Source organism: Ambystoma mexicanum, chromosome 1q (genome assembly GCF_040938575.1).
Source record: "Ambystoma mexicanum isolate Mex_15411 chromosome 1q, UKY_AmexF1_1, whole genome shotgun sequence".
Lineage (NCBI taxonomy): Eukaryota > Metazoa > Chordata > Amphibia > Caudata > Ambystomatidae > Ambystoma > Ambystoma mexicanum.
The window spans coordinates 1,427,833,146-1,427,855,794 of NC_090922.1; the positions used below are offsets into that span (position 1 = coordinate 1,427,833,146).

Sequence of the window (22,649 nt, forward strand, 5' to 3'; positions counted from 1 at the left end):
CCCTTATGCCTTAGACATTACTGAAAAGGTCAAGGCCTTAAACCAATCTGCTAAAACTATGAACATTTACATCCCAGTGGACGCTTTTCCCATTACAAAGCAGGCCGGGTGATGAATGGCCCGGCCCACGAGCTAGCTCCGTACAGACATCCACTGGTGTAACCCTCCCCGGTGTTTCACTTACCAGACACTCCAGCAGCCTGGCCGGCCGGGCAATGATGATCATCAGCTTCTTCACCAGCTCGGTCACGAAGGCCACCTCCGAGCTCTCGGAACGCTCGTGGGCCTGTGGGAAACAAAGGATTACATTTATGTTCCAATGCTATTTTTGTCACATATCAGTATGCATAAGCTGTTCTGTTCTCTTTATATCTACATTACTTTGCTCCCCACCGCAAACCCTCCGAGGTTCAGGCACCAGGCCCAACATAACTTCTCAATACAAGTTACTTATGACAAAATGGCCTTTCTAAAACACACTTCATCTCCCATCAAGTGGCTTCTAGATAATGAAATTAACACAAGGATGTGCAGTGATGTGGCCAATATCACAGTGATTTAATTGTGTGTGTCCAGACTCGGGTCTAAATACTAAGACACCAGTTTTGGAAACAGGAGTTATCTTTTCTAATCCTGGCTGTGAGGTGTTGGGAGCTGAATATTCATCCTTCTAGTGTTATGTAAGATCTCTAGGCTGCATATGCAAACGATGTAAATAAACAGAAATAAATAATGCTATGGGACTCGTGTGTTAGGAAATTCGGCCGATTGGATGGGATGGGCCTAGCAGACCTTTTTGTTTTCAATACACAATTGTAACACCTGGAAAGTTGATTGACGGCACGGGTTAGCCTCAGAATGAACACAAGCACATGCTTTAATCAAGTAAAAAGCGTAGACCTACCAGCAAACGCACCTACTACAAGCAGTGAGAGAACCCAGGATATTTGCTGTTGTAGTACTAACAGAACAGAGTAGTAGTAATGCAAAGGTGAAGAGCAGGCACTCAATCAGTAGGTAGGCTTTACTTTGTGTACCGAATTCCAGAACCTTTTCTGCCCTTTCACAGTGGTCAATCATCCATCCCCTCCTTCCCCATCTCATGAATGCCCTTCATCACCAACTATCCACTTTAAAACAAAACGTGCTTTTTTCCTGCCTCCTAATTATCCCTCGTCATACCTCCACATCTACTGCATTAAAGGATAACTCGATGTAAAAAACGTGTGCAAAATGGTTTTAACTGTGCACTACGGTTCCAACATAGCCGTACACAACAGCTTTAAGTTTGTAATTGTCCTTGCAACTGAAAAAACAGAGGTTCAAATACAACCAACGGGTACAAAACAAAAGCTAATTCTGAACTAATGCGAAGTTCACAACTCAATCATCATAGAAACTGTGCTTGAACGCAACAAGTTCTAAGCAGAATAGGTACACGCCTCGCAGGACAGCATCACCAGCCAACTTAAAGACACTGAAGCATGTTCGCAGACCTCCACAAGTTAACTCAATTCACCACTCCCCTTCACAGATTACTTCTAACCTATCTCGAGTGACACAAGACAGAATCAGGAGCTCTCTGCAGCTCTGTTGCGCCCTGAAACTACATTGGGCACACAGCATTGTGCAGAGCACAAAGATATCTCTTGAATGGCACCAAAGGCTCCTCCCATGAAGATGGCCGCCCTTATTACAGGCCCAACCCAGCCTGCAATCCTCATATGCACGCCGATTGTCCCTGTGAAACTGCAAGCAATGAAACGTTCACAGCAACCCGTATCCAGATGGCGGAGCCGGCCAGAACGAAGGCCAGGACACAAGGCCGCATCAGGAGCTCTCTGCAGTTCTGCCAGGCCGTGAAACCACATTGGACACACAGCATTGTGCAAAGCACAAAGATATCCCTCAAATCGCACCAGAGGCTCTCCCCATGGACATGGCTGCCCTTATTACATGCCCAACCCAGCCTGCAGCCTGCAATCCTCATCCGCGTGCTGATTGGCTTTGTGAATCCAGAAGCAATGAAACACTCACTGCAACCCGTAGCCGGATGGCAGAGCTGGGCAGAACCGAAGGCCAGGACATAAGGCTGCATCAGGATCTCAGCAGCTCGCCATTGCTTATCGCGCTGACACCAACCCTGCTTCACTCTGAACGTAAGCCCAGTGTACCATGTGTTACATTCGGCTCGATCGCTACTAGCCCGCGCTATGTTACCCTCTTTTGCATCACCAATCCTCTGCTCCCTTAGCCCTCCCTGTTGCTGCCAGCCACTGCCTTAAACTTGCGGAACCCATGCCTCATTCACCCCCACGCATCAATGTCCTTAAGCGACGTGCGCACAGCCAGCCCCCCGCCCCCCAGCACTAGCGAGAAAAAAACCAGACACCTAAAATCAGAGGTGCACTCTGGCGCGCCAATCACCTCACTCCGAAAAAGCCTATTCCACTCCCCCCTTCCCACCCAAACTCATCGCCCTCCACCCTCCCTCTGACCGCTATTGAGAACTCCTCAATACCCCACGACAAGACACCTCACCCCCTATCATACTCCCAAGCCGGAGCAGCCCGCTGGCGCTCCAAACAGCGCAAACCCTCATCTTCTTCCGCTCCTTTCTTGCACCCTCCAATGAACATCCCCCCTCCCTTTTGCTCCACCACACCCCCAGTCCCTCTACCCTAACCCCATCAGAGAACTGGAATTTCCCACGTCCTCTCCCCTCCCCTCCAATCTGCCAAGCTCCTCTTGCTCCCACCCCGATGACCTCCTCCAAGACCACAACACCCACCGAAGTCCACTGCATCCTTTTTAATGCCCACTCGTTAGCGAAAACCAGATACAGCATCTTCGACCTCCTTTCCTCTGACAAACCTAGTCTTTATCACCGAAACCTGGTTCTCCAATGACTTTGCCCCTGTTGCACATGAAGACCCCCTACTACCCCCTCCCCGCCGGCTACTCGCTCATCCCGCACAATAGACCTTTGAAAATAGGCAGCGTGGCAGTCCTCTTCAATTCTCATTTCTCTGTCTCACTCATTGAATCTCGGACATGCATTCCATCATGTAAATCCCTTCTAGTTAAACTCTTGCTACCTCTGACTTTCTCCCACAGCTTCCTACTCATCTTCAGACACCCTGGCTATGACAGACATTTCTCAAACAACCTCTGTTATTCTGCAGCCACCATTCAAGTAAATCACCCCTCTCTGACTCTCCTAGGAGACTTCAATATCTGGTTGAAAATTCCCACCAACCCCATGACCCATCCACTGGTCGACAGTCTTGATGCGCTCAGCCTCTCCCTTCATATGAATGGTCCAACCCACTCAAGGGGGCACACCTTTGATGCAATCTTCAGCTCCCATGACCTGATTCATCTATCCCCCCTCAAACCACTCATCTGGTCCGACCACTTTGTCATCCCTTTCTACATCCTCACCCCTGCCCCTCCCCCTAGACCCCTCTTGTCCCCCCCCTCACCCACCTCAAATGCTGGAACAAAGTAAATATCCTTCCTGACCTTGCTGAAGCCCTACTTCTTAGATCTCCTACAACGCCCCCACCAGACAGATCCTTAACCATTGACTCTTTCGACTCAATCAATCATTAATTCCTCTCACCCCCTCGCGCCCCGCTTCCTCACGCAATGGACCATTCCCCAAATGGTTCACTCCTGAACTGAGGAATGCCAAAAAACTCCCTGGAACGCAAATGTTGAGCATCAAAAACCGATCTCAGCAGATCCACTTTCGCCTTGCACCATCGTAACTACAAAACGGAAATCCGGAAAGCCAATAAAGCCTATTACAACAAACAAATTCTCAACTGTGGAAACCGCAGCAAAGAACCTGCACCTCTACCCAATCAGCCCCATCTCAATCACTCTGTGACTCCCTCTCCATACACTTCTACACCACCACTCTTGACAGGACGACCTCCCTCAACAACAAACTGCCCCTCTTCTCCACCCCAACAACCGACCAATCCAACAACAACCCCACCCCCCGCTCCGCCCGACCCCCAATTCCCGCACCATTGACTTCTTAAGACCCATCTCCAGAGACGAGTTTCTAGACCTACTATCTGCCAGCAAACATGTCTGGCTGCCCCCTTATCCCCTGCCCCTGTTAAGCGGCTTCACTTCAACACTACAGCTAAGTCAATGCCTAGGCTGGGATGCTGAGGGAAACCCTTATTGATATATTTTTAGGTCCAGTTCATGTACTCTGGATGACAACCCTTACGTAACACCCCTCTCATAGAATCCCCCTGACCCCACTGAGCCAAGAAGTAGGTCCGTTTTGCAAATTTAAAAGGTTTATTTGAGAAATATAACAATATATATCTATCACACTTTTATAATAAATTAATATTGGATATCGCACTTAAAATATGACAGTGATCAACAATGGATAATGTTCTACTGGTAAACTGATTTGGTTACTTAGAGGTAGTATAGAGGATGAGGACTCTGAAATGCTTTATGGTTTCAAGGAAATGCAAGGTGGAATAAATGCAGTACAGAAAATAAACTGATATGGTTTCACAAGAGATAATATGTTCACTTTTCCCCTGGTGGCAATTCACCCCCCCCTATATGCAATGCAAGGAGATGGAAGTAACGCACACAGTCTTCAGGAATACAATCAAATACAATACGGAATTCAGTTCCCCCCCCAGCAAGCTTAGAGGAAACAGGTAAAAGTTTGAAACACAGGCCCAAAATGCTTTTAAATGTGATGGCAATGGATGGGAAAATGTGCTAACTGATTTTAATTCCCTCTAGAGATTCAGGGTAAGTGAGAGATGCTTGTTGGTATTAGTTCAGGCTCACTTTAGCAATGCTCTATGAGTTATTAACAGGTTGCAAACAGATTTTAACAAAGGAAAGAATGGAGCTGCTATTTTGACAAGTGGAGAAATTGAGCCAAATCGCAAATCGCAGTAAATTTCGCGAGTGCGTAAATCACGATTGCGGTAAAAGTATAAGGAGTAGGAAGTCGATTCTAAGCTTTCAGAGGAAAGTTAAATCTAGTTCCTAGGACAAACGGTTCCAGAGATACGGACGATTTAATAAAGGTAGATTTTCGGATTTAAAGTAAAACTCAAAATGACAGGTGACAGCTTGCAGCTGCAGAATCGACATGTGACAGTTGTGCAGCTTTAAAAATGACAGATGACACGATTTCTAGGAGGCTGTTCTAATTAGGTTAAAATAGTTTGGATCAGATTATTTTAACTAAGAGATTGGGTTCTGCACAGTTCTGGCGGATACTCCCTCCTAATTTTGAAATGAATGGGCCTCGTCATGGATCTGGTCAACACGTCCAGCTGCGGTTCTCTCTGCTCGGCGGGTCAATCAGGCACCTGTTCTGCTCACAGCGATCCGGATCTCGGGTTCTGCTCACAGCGGTCTGGGTCTGGTCCGCGGTTCCGGCAAAAGTTCTTGGCAAAGAATTCAAACAGCTCACCCGGCTGTTGAATAGTTTGCAAAAGATTTTGAGGCCTGCTGAAAAATACTTTTGCTTGCATTGGGCCTTCTTGGTTCAAAGTTCTGTAGTCTCTGTTTAGCTTGGAAGTCTAAGTGTTGGATCTCTGGATGTGAAGTCGTCGGTCAGCATGCTCCGCAGCAAATGGAATTGAATGTCTCTACCTGTCCCAGCAGTCTCTTTTTATGTGTTTTAAAAAGTGGGTGGAGAGGCTAGCATCACTAAGCCTGCCCCTCTCTTGATTTGATAGGTCAATAGATTCTTTTGTCCCTGATTTGGGAAGGGATAGTGTGTCAGAGTGATGTCATTTTTATGACCTTCAGAAATGACACTCCCCTGGTCAATGTGCACACAAATCTATTCCTGATCCAAATACATATTTCCCAGGTACACAGTTGTTTGACATCACATACACACATCATATATTACTAAAGATAGTCCCTGTCCCGACTCTGGCGTTTCTAGGAGCTTGCATTCAAAAATGGCAACTTATTTTCGATTTTAGTGGGTTTTGCAACATTGGTTTTTCATCAAAAATTATACAAAGGTACATTTCCCTTCCACATATATCCCAGTAACTTTCCATGTCTCTAGCTTAAATACAGTGTCTACAATATTCATAATTAGCGGGGTTTTGCCCCAGAACATGGTACAAATCGGAGTTTGGACTCAAATCGTGAAGGCATTTTCCATAATAAGACTCTCAAAGTTGTACGTTCCTGTCATTTGGTTACAATAAGTTATCACAGTTTCTACAAAATATATATTTGTTGCAATTCAACTCCCCAAAGTGTTTGGGTCCGCCTCCAGAAGTCTGGGTGGGTCAGTGATCACATGTCTCTCCTTGCTGGCAGAGGGCTGTTGACAGGAAACACTCAAAATTAACATACCCCATTCAACTGAAAGGGGCTATTGTCTCTCTCCTCCAGGCTGAAGGGGAAACCCCCTCCCTCTCTCTCAGAAGGGCCATGTGATATCCTGCCTCCTGTTGTGAGTCTCTGGGGTGTTAAGAGTTCTCAGCCTCTTGGAACAGCAGGTGGCTAAGATTTTCAATTAACCAACAAGCTTTGAAGTCCCTGCCCCTCTTGCAACTCCTAAATACAGTTTCCCTGTCAGAGTTTAGACCGCTAGCGCCGCCTTGGGGAATTTGTCGGTACTGCATCCATTTTTGAGATTTCTGCTATTATTTTGATAGGCATCCTTACATTAGAGTGGTGATGTGGAACCCCCCACAAGAAGGTTGTATCTTTGGAGTGGTCTTGTGCCAACTGCGCAGTTCTCCTGGATCCTGGCGTGAATGTGGGCGGCGACAGCTCATCCCCACATCCACCCAGTCTATTGATTTAGTTTGTTCTGGGATAGAATAATGGGCAGCGCCAGCTCATCCCCACATCTACCCAGTCTAAGGATTCAACATGGGTCAAAACCCTTGACACCCCGCCTCTGTCCTAGAATAAATACTCTTGTCTACCTATGCAGGAGAAATGTGCATGTCAAGCCTCTTCTTAAAAAGCCATCCCTTGACCCCAAAAACTACAGACCCATCTCGAACACCAGATTCCTTGCAAAACTCATCAACCGAACAGCATACTCCCAGCTAAATGCGTTTGTTGAATCCAACAACCTCCTCGACCCCGCACAGTCAGGCTTCAGACCACGACATGGAACCAAAACCACTCAGACCTCGATCTGGGATGATCTTAAGGTCACTGCAGACACTGAAGGATGCGCTGCACTAATTCTCCCCAACCTCTCTGCACCATTTGATGCAATTAACCACTCAAACCTCCTTTACTGTCCACTCCCTTGGGATCCGTGGCACTGATCTCAAGTGGATCACCTCCTTCCTCAGCAACAGGAAATAAATAACCCTCCTCTCCCCTTTTGTTTCAGCTGCTCGCTCGGTTAATACTGGAGTACCACAAGGCGCATGTCTATCTGCTCACCTATTCAACCTCTATTTGTCCACCCTTCCTGGAATCATCCGCTTGCACAACATCTCGTGCTACAACTATGCCGACGATGCCCAAATTATCCTTAAAATCTACAATTTGGACACTGACCACAGCCCGACCTCGAAGCCGGTCTTCTAGATATTGACCTGTGGGATATTTTTACTCATGCCGATGTGCCCACCCCTGTACAATTGTGGAAAGAAACAGCCAAAAATGGATGCGCTAACCCCTGTGCACGCAAAAATCTGCAAAACTGTGCATGGGTCACACTCACCAAAGGCTGCACACCCCTGCCACACAGTCAAAGTAGGGGTGACAACAGAATTCTCACTGCAGGAGAATGCCAGTGGGTGCTGTTACAGTTAACATGAAGCAAGGCCACAGATTGGGCTAAAAACCAAAAATGCCTTTTAAAATACAGCTTTTGCAACCTTCACAGTGCTGTTTTGGCACTAGATCCATTCATTTTTCAATGAATCATTGCGAGTAAAAGAATTACAGATCATCCAGTGTGGCCAGAGAAGCAGGGCCTCATTGAGCAGCTAAGAAATGTATCTTCGAAAAACCAGCTCAATAACATTTGGTTCCATTACCACGGGAAAAATGCAGCTAAAAATGGCAAAATATGTAACAATTTCAGTTGTACAGAGCAAACTCTGATGTAAAGGATTCAGATTAAATGTACTTTTTCCATGAAGAAGTGAGAAATCGCCTATTTAAAAGCATGTTTTTGTGAAAGCCCTAATTCTTTAAATGTCCAAATCCCTTATAAACTGTGTTCATTTTTATATGTTTTAAATGAAAGATCTTAAAGTGAATCTTAAAGTCAAAACCCAGTTTTGAGTTAACTATTTAATTCTGACTTGACAGTGCCCAGCCTGGGAAAGATGACACTTCAGGTTGACACTCCCCTGCTACAGGAAGTTCTCGCATATTGACAACAATGAACTCATCAGACTTTCGTCTCCGGCCCAGCCAATGGCAGGCTGAGCACTGAATCCTTTAGGCGAGGGGCAGGAAACTTCCCTCTGGACCCCCACCCTCAGCAAAGGAATGTGACAGCTGTTGCCTGTTGAAAGGAGAGAAAAAAAGGCTGAAAGATATTTGTTGTTTAAAATGCCTATTTGTGATTAAGTTTTGAATACCTTTAACTTTGCCCCATGAAGGATGACAAATCTACAAATTGGTAGTTGTAAATCTAATTTTATGCTCTTTCTGTAAAGACGTGAGTGAACCCTTTATTACATAAGAAACCAAAGTTACACAAAAAGAATAATTGTGGCAAAACTATTAGTGCTGCAAATATAATATTGTATGCCCGTGTTCTAGGGGTAATTGCCCAGATAGGTACTGAATTAGGAATTGTTAGGCCTAACCGTTATGATTAAAATTGACAAAATTCCACAGAACGACAAAGACAGTTCTTACTGAGATGGGCGTTAGATGTCAGGATAACCCATAAAATATGTAATGTATGTGTCCAATTTTATTAGAGGACATAATTATAGGAATGTGCATTCGTGGGAGAGTTAAATTATGGTTCAAATCAATGTGGGAGTTCCCAAGTTGCATCATAAAATATGACAGCTCTTTCTGACTTCCAACCAGAAAAAGGCAAGTGCCTTTCACCTATCACAGCCGTGGGGGTGTGGTTTGAAATTCTGCCCCTGCCATAAACTTTGTGATGTCACTTGACATGATAAATATAGGAACTTCACCACACACAGAGAGAAACTGATTCCTGACTCCACCCTGATTGCCGAGTGACGCCCTGTTTCAAGAATTGTTCCATCTTGCAGCTGATTCCAGACTTCTTTGCAAAACCCAGGCCTCAGTAATTGCTGAACCCTTTTCAGCTAGGCCCAAATCCAACCATCCCAAACTTCAGAGAAATAATTCTGATCCAGTTTGGCTTGCTACCATCACGCTTGCCTGCTGAAACTCGCCATCAAGCTAATCTGCTGTGTCCAGCGACCAGAAATTACCAGATGGCCAATCCTATCCAATCCAATCCGAGGTGCAGTACAATTGACCAGAACCGCTCAGCTGACCATCCCGGCAGAGGTGCCCTGCTGCCGGTAGACCTGACCCGTGATGACCAGAACCTTGACAGTCCAATCTGAAATTACAGTGGACTGTAAGTATCAATAGAAATCCTAGTAACCCATAGTGTATTTGCCTTGTCCTATCCCAATCTATAAACCATCCTCTCTTTAACTTCAGAACCTCTAATATTGTCAGAACCATTCTTGCAACCCTGTTTGTAATCCATAGTGTAGCGCTGATTTTCTCCTTTGTTTCATTAGACCACAAGCCATTAATGATTTGGATTAAATAAAGTAATTCCCATACAGAAAACGTAGTATCCGCCACGTGAAGAGTTACAAGCGGCCGTGCGTAACTGTGGAGATTCCCGGGCGGCATTTTATTTTTCTTAGTCATTAATATAGTTTAAATAAAACCAAACTGTCATTTTAAAACCGAATTTCTGCTTTTCTCTGCTCTATTTTTTTCAAAAATGCCTCTCATTAAAACTTACATAACTTCTTCAATTTTATAGCTAGAGACCCAATTTCAACTCTCAGTTAAACCTAAGACCTGTAGCTACACCCACAACCAGGCATTGTGGAACAGTGTATTTAACCATTTTTCTTAAATGTAGGCGCAAATTGGCATTTTTGCAAAAGTTTCACACGTGTCTTTTTTCCCATTCAAAGTGGTTCTTAAACTTCCCTCCAGATTTAAAGTGTGTTCTGTTGCTCATATCGTAGCTCATGTTGGTTAGAACCTGTTTAGTATTGCTCCCATAGGAATTTACATCAATTTAAGCATTTTTGCACACATTGCATTGTTTCACAAAGCCGTTTTCAAACTGTCATTTTAAAAAGCGCAAATTTTCCAAAAATGGTTTTCTCTCTTGTTTGGGGAGGGAAGATTGCATTCAATCTCTAGACACTGTTCTTTCATTCCTGAATTCCTGCTGCTTACTTACATCTGTGTAGAACTGCTCATTTGGCAATTAAGAACTTTGCAGGGGGAAACTTTAACCTAAGCGCTAGCTTTTCACAAGCCAAAACTGTTATCTTTCCTGTGTTTTATCTTCTGTATTGCTATAAGTGAATTCAATTGATTTACTTACTTTCTGAATTGTTTTGTCACCACATTGGTGATTGCTGCCCCATATATATATATATTGAAATGTGTGTTTGATTTGAATTGTAAATAAATAAATAAATATTTACTTTTATCAACCAGCCTGATTCCAGGTCCACTGTGACCTGGGGGGTATTTTGAGACGGGTGTGATATGAGTGGTATATCACTCAGAATACTGAACCTATAGAAATAATAGATAAGTGTTTCACCTGTGCTTTACATGCTAAGGCGAGACCCGGTTGTATTGCCTGATTGAAATCCTTGACAGACCGATGGATGACAATAAACCACCTCCTCTTAAACCCCAATAAAACCAAAATCATGGTGTGCGGCAACACTGCCCTTCTACCTCACCCATTTCCCTTGGTACCCGTCCCTGGGCCAACCCCCATCCCCCACTCCGACACAGTAAAAAACCTAGGCTGCACTATTGGAACTGGCCTAACCCTATCCCGTCAATTCAACAATGTGTCTAAATGTTGTTACTACCATCTCAAAATTCTCAGACGCATCTTTCCCTACCTCTCCTTCCTGAACAGACCTGCCGCTGTTATATCTATTGTAACGTCGAGACTGGACTATGCTAACTCCCTATACCTAGGAGTCCCTACATATAATCTTAATAAACTACAAAAAGCACAAAACGCTGCTGCAAAACTGCTCCTCGCCCCGGGTCCAAGAGGTCACAGCTCTCCAAACCCTCCACTGGCTACCAGTCAGACGAAGGGCCACTTTCAAGACCCTGTGCATCACTCACCATGCAGTGCACAAGACCGGCCCATTATACCTGCAAGAAAAGTTAAAACCACACCTCCCACCTGCACCCTAAGATCAAGCACTGCCCTCTTTTTAGTGATCCCAACCACTAACTTTGTCAGGATCGGAGGATCCGCCTTCTCAGCCTTGGCCCCGATTTTGTGGAACTCGCTTCCCCCACATATTCGACACACCCAAGAATATATGTGTTTCCGCAAAGCTCTAAAAACATGGCTCTTTCCATAACACCAACCTCAACCTTCCGAAGCGATTGAATTTCTAACAACCCAATGACTAAATACACAATGGAACACCCAACCATGTCATCAATTAATACACCCATTCATTTGGCTATAAACAACCATATCCCTGAAATGCAGAATAATGATCTCCTTTGGTCATAACTCCTCGCAATTCCCATGATGCCCCTCTGTCCCCCAGCCCGCTTGGTCCGTGTTGTCGCTGTGTGCCCCTACCCCCAGATTCCTGTGATATCGATGTGTACCCTCTGGTCCCGTTCCTTCGCTATATGCCCCATCCCCCGGTCCACTGTATAACACTGCGTAACCCCCAAACCTCTTTGGTCCCTGTGTTTCGCTGTGCCCCCACCCCTTTTAGACCCCAGTGTTGTCACACGTACCCCCCACCCACCCACTGGCTCCGGTGATATCGCTGCGTACCCCTAGGTTCCCCCGTGTTATCGCTGTTTGCCCAGCCCCCTCTGATCCCCCTTGATGTTGCTGTATACCCCTGGCCCCTTCTGGTCCTGTGATGTCCCTCTGTACCTCTGGCCCCTGCATGCTTGCCGTTTGCCCTATCCCGGTACCCCGTGATGTTGCTGTGTACCCAGCCCCTCCGGTCCTCCTGCACCGTTCCCAGACATGCCCTCCTGTCCGTGCCTTAGCACTTGCACAGTGTGGGTGTCTCTAGACCGAGTGCAGAAGCTAGTCGTCACATTCGCAATGCTCATGTCCTGTGGGAGTGTCTTCTGCATTCTCCCTCATTCCCTCCCTTGTCATCGAGCAATTTCGAAGCGCATTGTGCTTAGGCGCTCTGTGGATGAACCTTCATATCATATCACTACACTTACTCTCTACTCTACACCATCACACAGAGTACAGCTATACCCCTCGATAAAGGCGATCTAGCTGCTCACATATAAACACTACCCCATGAACACCTCATCACTCTAATAAAACGCAGCTATATCCCATGACAAACCAGCCTGGCTGCACACATAAGCGTCCTACAGGCCTATCGCAGCCAAAATCCAGTCTGGGTGGCCTCCCACCAGACTGCACACATTTAACTGATATCATCAACACCACAACTAATGCTAGGATGCGGCTAACAATCAGGCAATTACATCAGCTGCACACAACTGGTGCACCCACGCACCCTACGACAATTACTTTCTCTACTGACTTGGACTGCGGTCCCCGAGGGTGTGCGTACCCACAACCCCTTAGGTCCTCACGTTTCACTGTTGCACAGACCATCTCGTCACTGCGCCCCAAACCGCCAGTCCACTATGATACCACTGTGTGCCCAGCCCCTTGGCTCCCTGTAGTGTCGATATGCGCCCCCAGCTTCCCACCTGGTCCCCCATTCCCCTCTAGTGTCCCATGTAGTCACTGTGTGCCCCAGCCCCTCTGGTCCCCCTTGATGTCGCTGTAAACCCGCAGCCCCTCTGATCTGTTATGTCTCTCTGTACCTCTTGCCCTTCATGCTTGCTGTTTGCCTCTACCCCGCCCCCTGCGATATCGCTGTGTACCCAGCCCCTCTGGTCCCCATGTACCAGTCCCAGGCATGCACTCCTGTCTGTGCCTTAGCACGTGCACGGTATGGGTTCTCCAGACTGAGTACAAAAGCTAGTTTTCACATTCATGCTGCTCATTGCCTGTCGGGTGTCTTTGCGTTGTCCCTCGTTCGCTCCCTTGTCTTCTAGCGCTTTCGAAGCACACTGTGCTTAGGCGCTTTGTGGATGAACCATCCTATCATATCACTACGCTTACTCTCTATTCTACACCATTACACAATTAAGAGTACAGCTATACCCCCTCCATAAATTCAGCCTAGCTGCTCTCATACGAACACTACCCCATGAACACCTCATCACTCTAATAAAACACGGCTATATCCCATGACAAACTGGCCTAGCTGCACACATAAGCGTCCTACAGGCCTAACACAGACAGAACCCAGTCTGGGTGTCCACCCACCAGACTGCACACGTTCAACTGATATCACCACCACACCTAATGCTAGCATGCAATTACATCAGCTGCACACATAACTGGTGCACCCACGCACCCTACAACACTTATTCTCTCTACTGACATGGACTGCGGTCCCCGAGGGTGTTCAATCTACCAGTGCTTTGAGGTCATACCAATGATATATAGCGCGCTATATAAATGCCAAATAACAAACAAGGAAGCAAAAGCTGAGCTCATCCCACAAATGACAAGAGTCAGAAAAAAGATGACCATCTTAAGATATGAAAGCCTACAGAAGACTCCTGCACTTCCTTCATCATATGCCTCCAAAACGTTAGCACTTTATATTCCCGCCAGGCACGTCTAGTAAAACAGCTGGCACCCTGGCTCCGGACAGCCCAAGCCATCGGCATCTGGCCCTTGAAACAACGAGAAAACTTTGACTTTGCTGCACCTTAGCTGTGTTCCTTTTACCCCTTGACATGTCAAATAGTCCCGAATGCAGTGATGCTGATAAGGATCATATATCGCTCCTCTTACCATCTGCTCCCTCCTCCCTTCCTTTCCTGAGCCCTCACAGAGTGATTGGCTTGCAGCATGCAGCTTACAAATCGATAATCAAAAGGTGAGTGTAGACACCAAACTGGGATTATTGCTACCCTTTTCACAATCCTCCCACATAGCCAACACACTATGCAGGTTCCTAGGGAGCAAGTTGTTTAACTCCATGATGACATAAGCTAAACCCCTTAACTATTGTCTACACAATGCACAGTTTGATGGCGGACAACAACTCAAAATGCTTATGGTCGGCTAATCACCAGCTTGAAATAAAAGAAACCACCTTCCCTTTGGGACATGTTTTTTTCTGCCTCCCAATTTGAATTTCAAATTCTTCTGCTAGACCGAAAAATGCTGGTGAACAACACTGACAGAAGTTTCCCAAACATCTTTAATCATCCCAATAACCTCAGCTCCCTTTCTCCACCTTCAGATCAATAGACCTTTGGCAGCACTGCTTTTCTGCCAACCACTAAAGCTTTAAAACCAGTATATGCTCCTCAAAGAGCATCACGTGCATCTCCCAAGGATATCTTTTAGGAAGGCCTAAAAGTCTCCTATTTGCCTAAGCTGCTGTCAGGCCAATGCAGAAACTATCTAGGCTATCTGAATTGCAAGTAATCCTATAGAGAACTGAGTATGTAGCTTGTGGAGTAGAAAGGATGCAAGTAATTGTGTAAATAAGAAACGGCCATTCACTTAACAAGTCACGTGTGAGGTGTGTTAACCGAATGGCTGATCCTACTCTCGTATTATTTATTTATTTATTTATTCGCATTTGTACAGCGCACTTGCAGCCCATGGACATTGAGGCGCTGTTACAAGTAAGTGTTGGATTCTTAATTCAGCAGATATGCATGAGACCAGAGGTCTTATGGATACAAAATTGCAGGCATAGTTGCAGGTGAGGCATGATATTCATAATACAGTAACAGAATGCATTCAGGTACGTTTCATACAAAGAGCTTGGTTTTAACAGCTTTGCGGAAGGCTTGGTGGGATTCAGGTTTGTCGGTAGGTGTTTTTTTTCTTTTGAATTTGTTCAAACCCATCGTTATATTTATTGGGTTTGGTAAACATACCCCAATGCGCCAATCCAGAGGGTGTCAACTGTACAGAAAGGACGATCCCCAATGAGTGATGAACACATATGTGGTTGATGCTCCCTTGAGAGATGTCGGACTTGAGCTAATAAAATCCACATATAAAATAGCGCTGCCCTATAGGGAAATAACAGTTAAATCACATGAGTCTAAAATCAAAGCTTTTCAATGAAGCTACATATCCACAGTGCATTGCTCTGTGGTTCTCAACTGGTGGCGAACTTCCAGGGATGGATGCTAGGTGATGCTGTGGCATGAGTAGCTTCTTATCAGAAAAGGCCTGTTATATACATAGACTACTTTTATCTTGTATTTTTAGCTCACGGCAATATTGATGGTGTTTCATCAATAAAATATGTTGGGACTTTACTGTGAATGCAGACCTGTCCATGCTTTCTCTAGTGACATTGCAATGAAATGAGCCAGCTGCATCTTGACTACTCTTACTCATCATTAGGTACCAAGTTGTCAACGGTCTAAACTGAAGGGCAGTGGAAATTTACAATTTATAACAATCCAAGCTCATTCTGGGGACTACTGCTACAATTCGAGGAAACCTCAACTACAGTGTTGACTAGGCAGTTACCTTTATCTTGAGTATGATCAAGCAGCATCAAAACCTACCAATCACTGTACCCTAGTCCTGGAAAGAGGATGTAGACACTATCATCCCCCGTTCATATAAAGAGCTTTAAGATTTTGTGCCCCAGTACCGCAACAGGATGAGGCCCAATGTCCCCACTCTGTTACATTTAAAAAGACTTCTATATTTTTGTGGTCCCTATTTCTGCATTTATTTAGAGAGGAATCCCAAGAACTTAAAATAGAAAAATCACATCCACACACGTAACATTCTGAGACATTTTCATTATATTCACTTGGGTAACAGGGAGGAGGCAATGTTAACTGACATGCAACACCTCACATGCGACCCTGTTGCTAATTAATCACCCAACTTCATTTTGCATTACGCTTGTCTGCACGGTGGGCACCCCCTTAGGAAAGAGAGGCAAAGTTGAGTGATGGGGAGAGAGCTGCCCTCCAGGGCCTTTCTGCGCCTCACAGTCCAACATGACCCTGGCAGGAATTGCACAAGGAACCAAATTTCTCTTTATAAAGAACTGTAAAGAAATGCAATGTCTTGAAAGATTATCATTTCCCATATAAAAACCACCATTAATGAATAATTTCTCAAAATGCAGACATTAATAAAAGTCCTACATCTTATTTTGGGGGTTTCCTGGTATAGGTGGGAATGGCTTCATCGACTCTGAAGCTAGACTATTGCAATAGTCTACTGGCTCTGCTCCAAATAAGGCTATTGGACTAGATCTAGATGGCAAAAAATGCTGAAATACATCTAACAAATAGTTCTACAGTACATCAATTATTGTATGGTTCAAAACCAGAAGGACTTACTTGGGTCTGAAATAAATAGTCCACTCAGGGTGCAGTCCCCTGCAAGTGTGTTTCAAGAGATTTCCACTTTCTGGTTTGATTATGTTGGCAACTATTTTTTTTTCTTTCTGGCACGCGCGCTCTGGAGCAGCATTGTAGGACTGATCTGAAATTAGCACAATCTGATGTTTTATGGGAAAAATGAAAACTGTTTCTCTTCGATACATTTTAAGATTCATTTCTCGTGGGCACTAGGTGGATGAATGTTTGTTGAAGTTGTAATGAAAGCTGTGTGTTTACACCCACTCATCGGCGGTTAGCCTCTGAGGTCTAAAACATACCTCCAATGTTCACTCAAAATCATCTTCAGACCGGTGTTATGAGAAGCAGCTGTTCTTCATCCCCCTAAATCTATCAGTTCTCCGGTTGTGTAAACATGTATTTTAGGGGTAAGATTATTTTAAAATTCCACATTACAGGAACAGCAAAAAGAATGTTTTAAAATTCTATTCCAACAACACTGTACATAGGATTAATAAAATAGGATTTCACTGAATAATGATAGTGAAGAAGCACAAAGAGTGTCATTGGGATTGCTTCTATACAGTTCTTGCTACAGCTTGAACCGCGCCCCAGGTGTTGAAGAAAATTGATACTTTAACAAAGGAGAGTGGGTTTCTATTACATACTGAATTAGACCACCCCGCCTCCTTTATCCACCCTCCCAAAGTGACAGCCATTGTGTACATTTTCTGCCCATGCAAGCTACACAAAAGCTATTATGTGGGGGGCAGGTGGGAAGAGTGGTGCGGTAGAAACATTGCGAGTTTCAAGGCTGGGGAAGGGTATGCGGAAAGTAAGAAGGATTATGTACTCAGAAAGGCTCACTGAAAATTAGACCTGAAATGGGATCCGTTCATTCATTTTAGGGCTGCCCATAGCATAAGCAGCAACCATAGCAATCCCAGCCGGGCGTCTGGAGAGAAATGCATCTTTATTGTCAATGAACAATACTTTTCTGCTTTCAGAAAAGCACAGACTGCCAGTCACTATTGCGTGTCCCCGGGCATTTCGATGCAGGATTTTGCTCACACGGGGAAAGCATGGCTCGATCTTTTATGTACCCTAATTTGCACAGATACTGACCTCGAGGGCACGAGGGAGCCTGCTTTGTATGCAAACATATTCCACAATGTTGGCATGCAGACCCTGCGGGCAGCTTCAGTTCAGAGAGTCTCGCACAACCTGACGGTTACTGGAATTGATCCCAACAGTACTGATTCCATTTCCAGATTTAATATCGATGTTCACTTTTCAAACACACAACACATGTGCTTGGCATTCAGCCCAACTATGTCTGTAAACAAGACTAAAATAGGATGATAAACATGTAAATGGCATGTGGATTAAGGTCCGGAATCTCATGGAGGGTTGCGCCACAGTGACGGGCACATCTGGGGTAGTGGAAAAGCATGATTAGTCCCATATGCAGGGACCCCGGGAGCAGCAGCCTGGCAGAGGGGACCCTGGAGCTTTGCTGTCACTGGCAGGCATGACACTTTATCACCAAGGGATCGAGCAGGACTGAAAGTCATTCACTAACGTTCGTTAGGACAAAAAGGCAGCAGCAGTGAAGCTGAACAATTGGAGGTCTGTGGATACAGGGCACCAGGAGGCAAGATCGGACAGTGCAACCTGGCCCCTTGACAGCTAAGCATGTTCCCACCTTTCCGAAACATTGGGGTTTGTGTAAAGGGATGTACTGTGAATAACACATAAATCGGTAAATGGACATGGGATCATCAGTAACACAAGGTGAAAGGCAACTATCGCAGCCCTCAAACTAAGACTTTAAGGAAACAGAGATAAATGCTGTGAAAGTAGAACAGTCCAAATTAAAATCTTTAATGGTGAAATTGAACAGAATTAAAGTGTGCTTACACTGACAAAGGACACAGCAATGAAGAGGATACGATAGGAGGGCAGACAGCAGAATACCCAGAGAGAGACAGATGTTTAGAACTTAAAAAGGAAATTGTTCCTATATCGCTTAATGGGTTATCTTAATGTGCTCCAAACGTGAAAGACTGGATAAGGAATGGATTTGGCCAACATTATCAAGATTTTATAGAGCTTCTTTCCAACCAATATTGTAGTTGAAAAGCAATGATTAGAAGTAAACAAAACTCAGATGGAAGATCTTCCCGGTCTAACACAGGCATCAAATGCAATGAAAGCAACAACTTACGCAGCGCACTTCTTGGCCAACTTAAGAAATTTACAGAACAGGGACTATTCTGCTCGGTTTGTTGAAGTCCAAAGCCCCAACCAAAATAATCAAAAATGGAAAGACGGAACAACCAAATCTACCCATTCCTTGAAAACTAGGGTGCGTAGCCAGCCCTGCCAAGTCCAATGACAAAAGAGAAACCAAAAGGTTACCACAACAATGAAAGGAATGAAAAAACACAACTTGTAAGAGCCACTCAGCCATAATCTCTGCACAGCGGTGCTGGTCCACTATCCGCAGCAAGAAGACCTCTTCGCCCGGGTCCCTCCTCTCGTAGCAGTACAGCTGCGACATGGCCCCGCATCCCCAGTTTGCCACCAATCCAGCGGTTCCAGCGAGAGGCAGCATTATATACCAAATAATCGCAGGCGCTGTTGGCGTGATGCGTGCCACCTAATTAGCAGGTCTAGATGACGACATGCCTGTCTGAAGGTTGCGCTGGTGTCATTTCATATTTTCCTTTTTTTCCGCAAGGAGGGGGCTCTGGGTGGAGGCTTATGCCATTCCTCCACACTCGTACACACATCGAGCGAATCCCACTGACAGAGCCACTGGAGGTAGCGATGGGATAATTTACACAGCGATTCCCTTCTCTGAAAGACCCATCCGTCACTAACTGCGAGCGGTAGGGCATGAAATTAAAATCGCTCCCCCTCCCCCTGGAGTGAGAAGGGACCAATAACTGAGATGTGCAAGTCACAACACTGTAATTGAGCTAATATACGGACAGTGACACCAGAGCTGGTGTCAAGAGATGACACATCCACACTTGTGCCCTTCATTCAGAAAAAATAAAAATGTCCAGGCTAAGGAATTAAGCTTGCATTGCTGGAGCAAAGCTCACAAGATGCCATGCTCCATGTGGAGTGCTGGGATGAGCTTCTTGCATGTAATTTTCGTTCATTATCGACGTTCGATTAATAGCTGGACTTCTATAGAAAGCAATGTTTGCAGGCAATTTGAAAATGAGGGTTTAGGTATGCACCACACATGGTGCCGAAGGATAGTTCAGCTCACACAGCATGCGTTAGCACATTCCACAATATTTTAACGCCACCAAAACTGAACAACAATCAGCACCCACAAAAGAACCAACCCAGTGGTGTAAATACAGTGTGTCAATTAAGTTAGTCCAAGCTCTCTAAATTGGAAGTGTAGCAGAGCAGTACGTGTTCACTCTCAGGAAGGGGCTGGGCTGGTATCTAAGCACACCTTTGCCCCAAAACACACAAAATACACCACATATGATCTACTGTAAACACATATACATTTATTTATTATAGCATTAGGGTTAAAAACACAGTTCAAGAGGAACACTGGCACAATATACAAACAAATACAGGAGTATATAATAAAAAGAAGAGTAATGAGTTCACATGAATTCCCACTCACTCAACAAACCCCAGAGAAAACACCCTGCATCGGGAATACAAAGCATGTATGCTTTTAGAAAGGAGGAGGGAAACCGGCCCAAGCAATAAAGCCCAGTACTGGGCCTGCTGAGATTCCAATGCAACCAAAAGAACAAGCAGAAGCCAGGTAACCACCATTTTCTACAGTAACATCATTATTTGCAATGAGACAGAGCACTGCAGTGATTATAGAAAACGTATATAAAAAAACCTATGGCACCTTCTAAAATTGTACTAATTGTTCAGGAAGCTTATGGGCCTGAAAAGAGACCAGGAGAATGTATTGGTCCAGGCAAGCATTTGTATTTCTTTTGAATTTAATGAGTGCTGTATCTCAAAGCGCTGTACAGATCCTCACATCACAGTACAACAAAAAATGAACATGACGACTATTAACCAAAAAAGGTTAAAGAAGATGAGAATTGGGCCAGAGTGAAAATGAGAATTAGAAGAAATAGAGCAAAGAGAAAGCAGAAGTGCATTTCATTGTAGAGGGGAAAGAAAATGAACGAAATCGAGACTGGGCACATGGAGGACAAGGAACAGTTAAGAGAAAAAGAGACTGAGAACAAAACTGGAAGCAAAAGGATACCAACGAAGAAAGAGAAGGAGGAGAAAGATTATAAAGAGATTTAAAGATCATGCAAAAAAAAAAATTGAATTTGGTCGGGAGTGGAAAGAAAACCGGTGAAGAGAAGATAGTGATGAAGAAATGGAATTGTGGGGCAAAAGAGAACATAGAAGATGATTAGAAGAATTGAAAATAGACTTAAGAGGAGCAAGACGAGAGGCCGGAAGCCCAAACATAATACAGGAGCAATAGAAAATCCAGAAAAGATAAGAGTGGAGATTAGCAGCTTAGCTGCATTAAAAGTTAGGAAGGGCCTAGCCTTATGATTTTTATAAAGGTGAGCCTGACAGATACGCGAAAGTAACGAAATGTGAAGAGACAAAGAAAGCTCAGATGTCATGCACCGCCCCCGTATGTGCTGGCAGAAAAGGAAGTACACGTAATATGGTGGTTCGGTGTCCCACAGTTACGATTTAGTCTATTTCCAAGATGGCTGCCGACTGTTTATCTACGGAGATCTGGATACAATCTTTGCGTTGTATTGTCTATGGTTCCCACTCAGAACTTCTGTGTTGTTCCAGCGACTTGCTTCTACAGTTCAACGCTCCGCTTTCTCTCTCTGTACAGTTCTCTCTACGCTCTGTACTTTCCTGCATGCACTCATGTGATAATTTCATCCCTTAAAGTATTGTGGTTTGTTTACCTTTATGTTTTCGCCCTGCTTACTTTTCACGCCTTTCTCCCTTGCTTTTTTTCTTTCCTTTTTTCCCCCGTCTCGTAGCCCTCCTTCTTCGGAGATCTACTTCTGCCTTGCACGGCGTTCTTTCTTTGCCGCACTGGATTTCTGTTCCTCGCAACGCCTTTACTCGGCGTTTGCCTCGTATACCGGCGTCCACGAGATAACTGTTCTTTATCTTCATTTCTTTTCTATTCCTCAGCTCCGGTATTCCTCCACGTCATCGGAGCTACTAACTTCTGCTTCTTATTCTTCCTTTTCGGTATCCTAGCGTAAGGCTTCTTTCCCTCTTACCGCTAACCTCCAATCATACTATTCTTACTATTAGCCTTCCTTTAGACTGAACTTAACGCTAGATCCTTCTATTCTACAATTATGTGAAGACTAGCCCAGAACGTACCCTTTTGTGGGACTACGAATCCAGAGTTCCTCGTTACTTACCAAGATCCGGATTATCACGATACAAAGCAACTCCACCGGAAGATATCATTTGGATCCAACTGCCATACTCCATCTACCATGGTTTTTTCAGCCGGGAGGCTTTTTCCCTGATACGTTTGGGTCCTGCTCCTTGGGGTTCACCTGGTCTGGTTTACAACTCCCAGTCAAGGTGGCCTCCGAGGGAGCATATCCTTATCTTCATCAGAAGAAAGAGAAGAAGCTTATTGAACAGAGAAAACCGTGAAGAAAGAAGACATCAGAAGCATTGGACAGTCCCATAGAGGAAACAGGTGAGGAGGAGTGTGGGGAATTCCCACGGGAGCCTGGCATCAGAGAAGACCCAGATTGCGAGCAGCAGAAGAAGAAATAGGGAGCAAAGAGGGGGAAACTAAATAGAAGCAGGAGGAAGGGGAGGAAAATTGTAGTAGCTGGAAAGAAAATTAACTCAGTCTTGGAAGAATTAAGAACAAGAACATGATCTGACATTCATGATTTGATGGCCAGGAGACAAGATGTTAAGGTATCATGAATAACAGAAGAAAATTAAGAGAAAGATAG

The 22,649-nt window shown here is 44.8% G+C and overlaps 1 protein-coding gene across 11 annotated transcripts in view; it reads right to left on the reverse strand.

The window, feature by feature from the left end:
• LOC138548762 (microtubule-associated serine/threonine-protein kinase 2-like) overlaps positions 1-22,649 on the reverse strand; it is a 2,396,492-nt gene that overhangs the window by 415,750 nt on the left and 1,958,093 nt on the right. For all 11 annotated transcript variants that reach the window (XM_069642298.1, XM_069642297.1, XM_069642303.1 and 8 more), the window contains one exon: positions 185-286. In XM_069642298.1, coding sequence (XP_069498399.1) covers positions 185-286 — 102 coding nt within the window. The remainder of the gene's footprint in view (positions 1-184; positions 287-22,649) is intronic.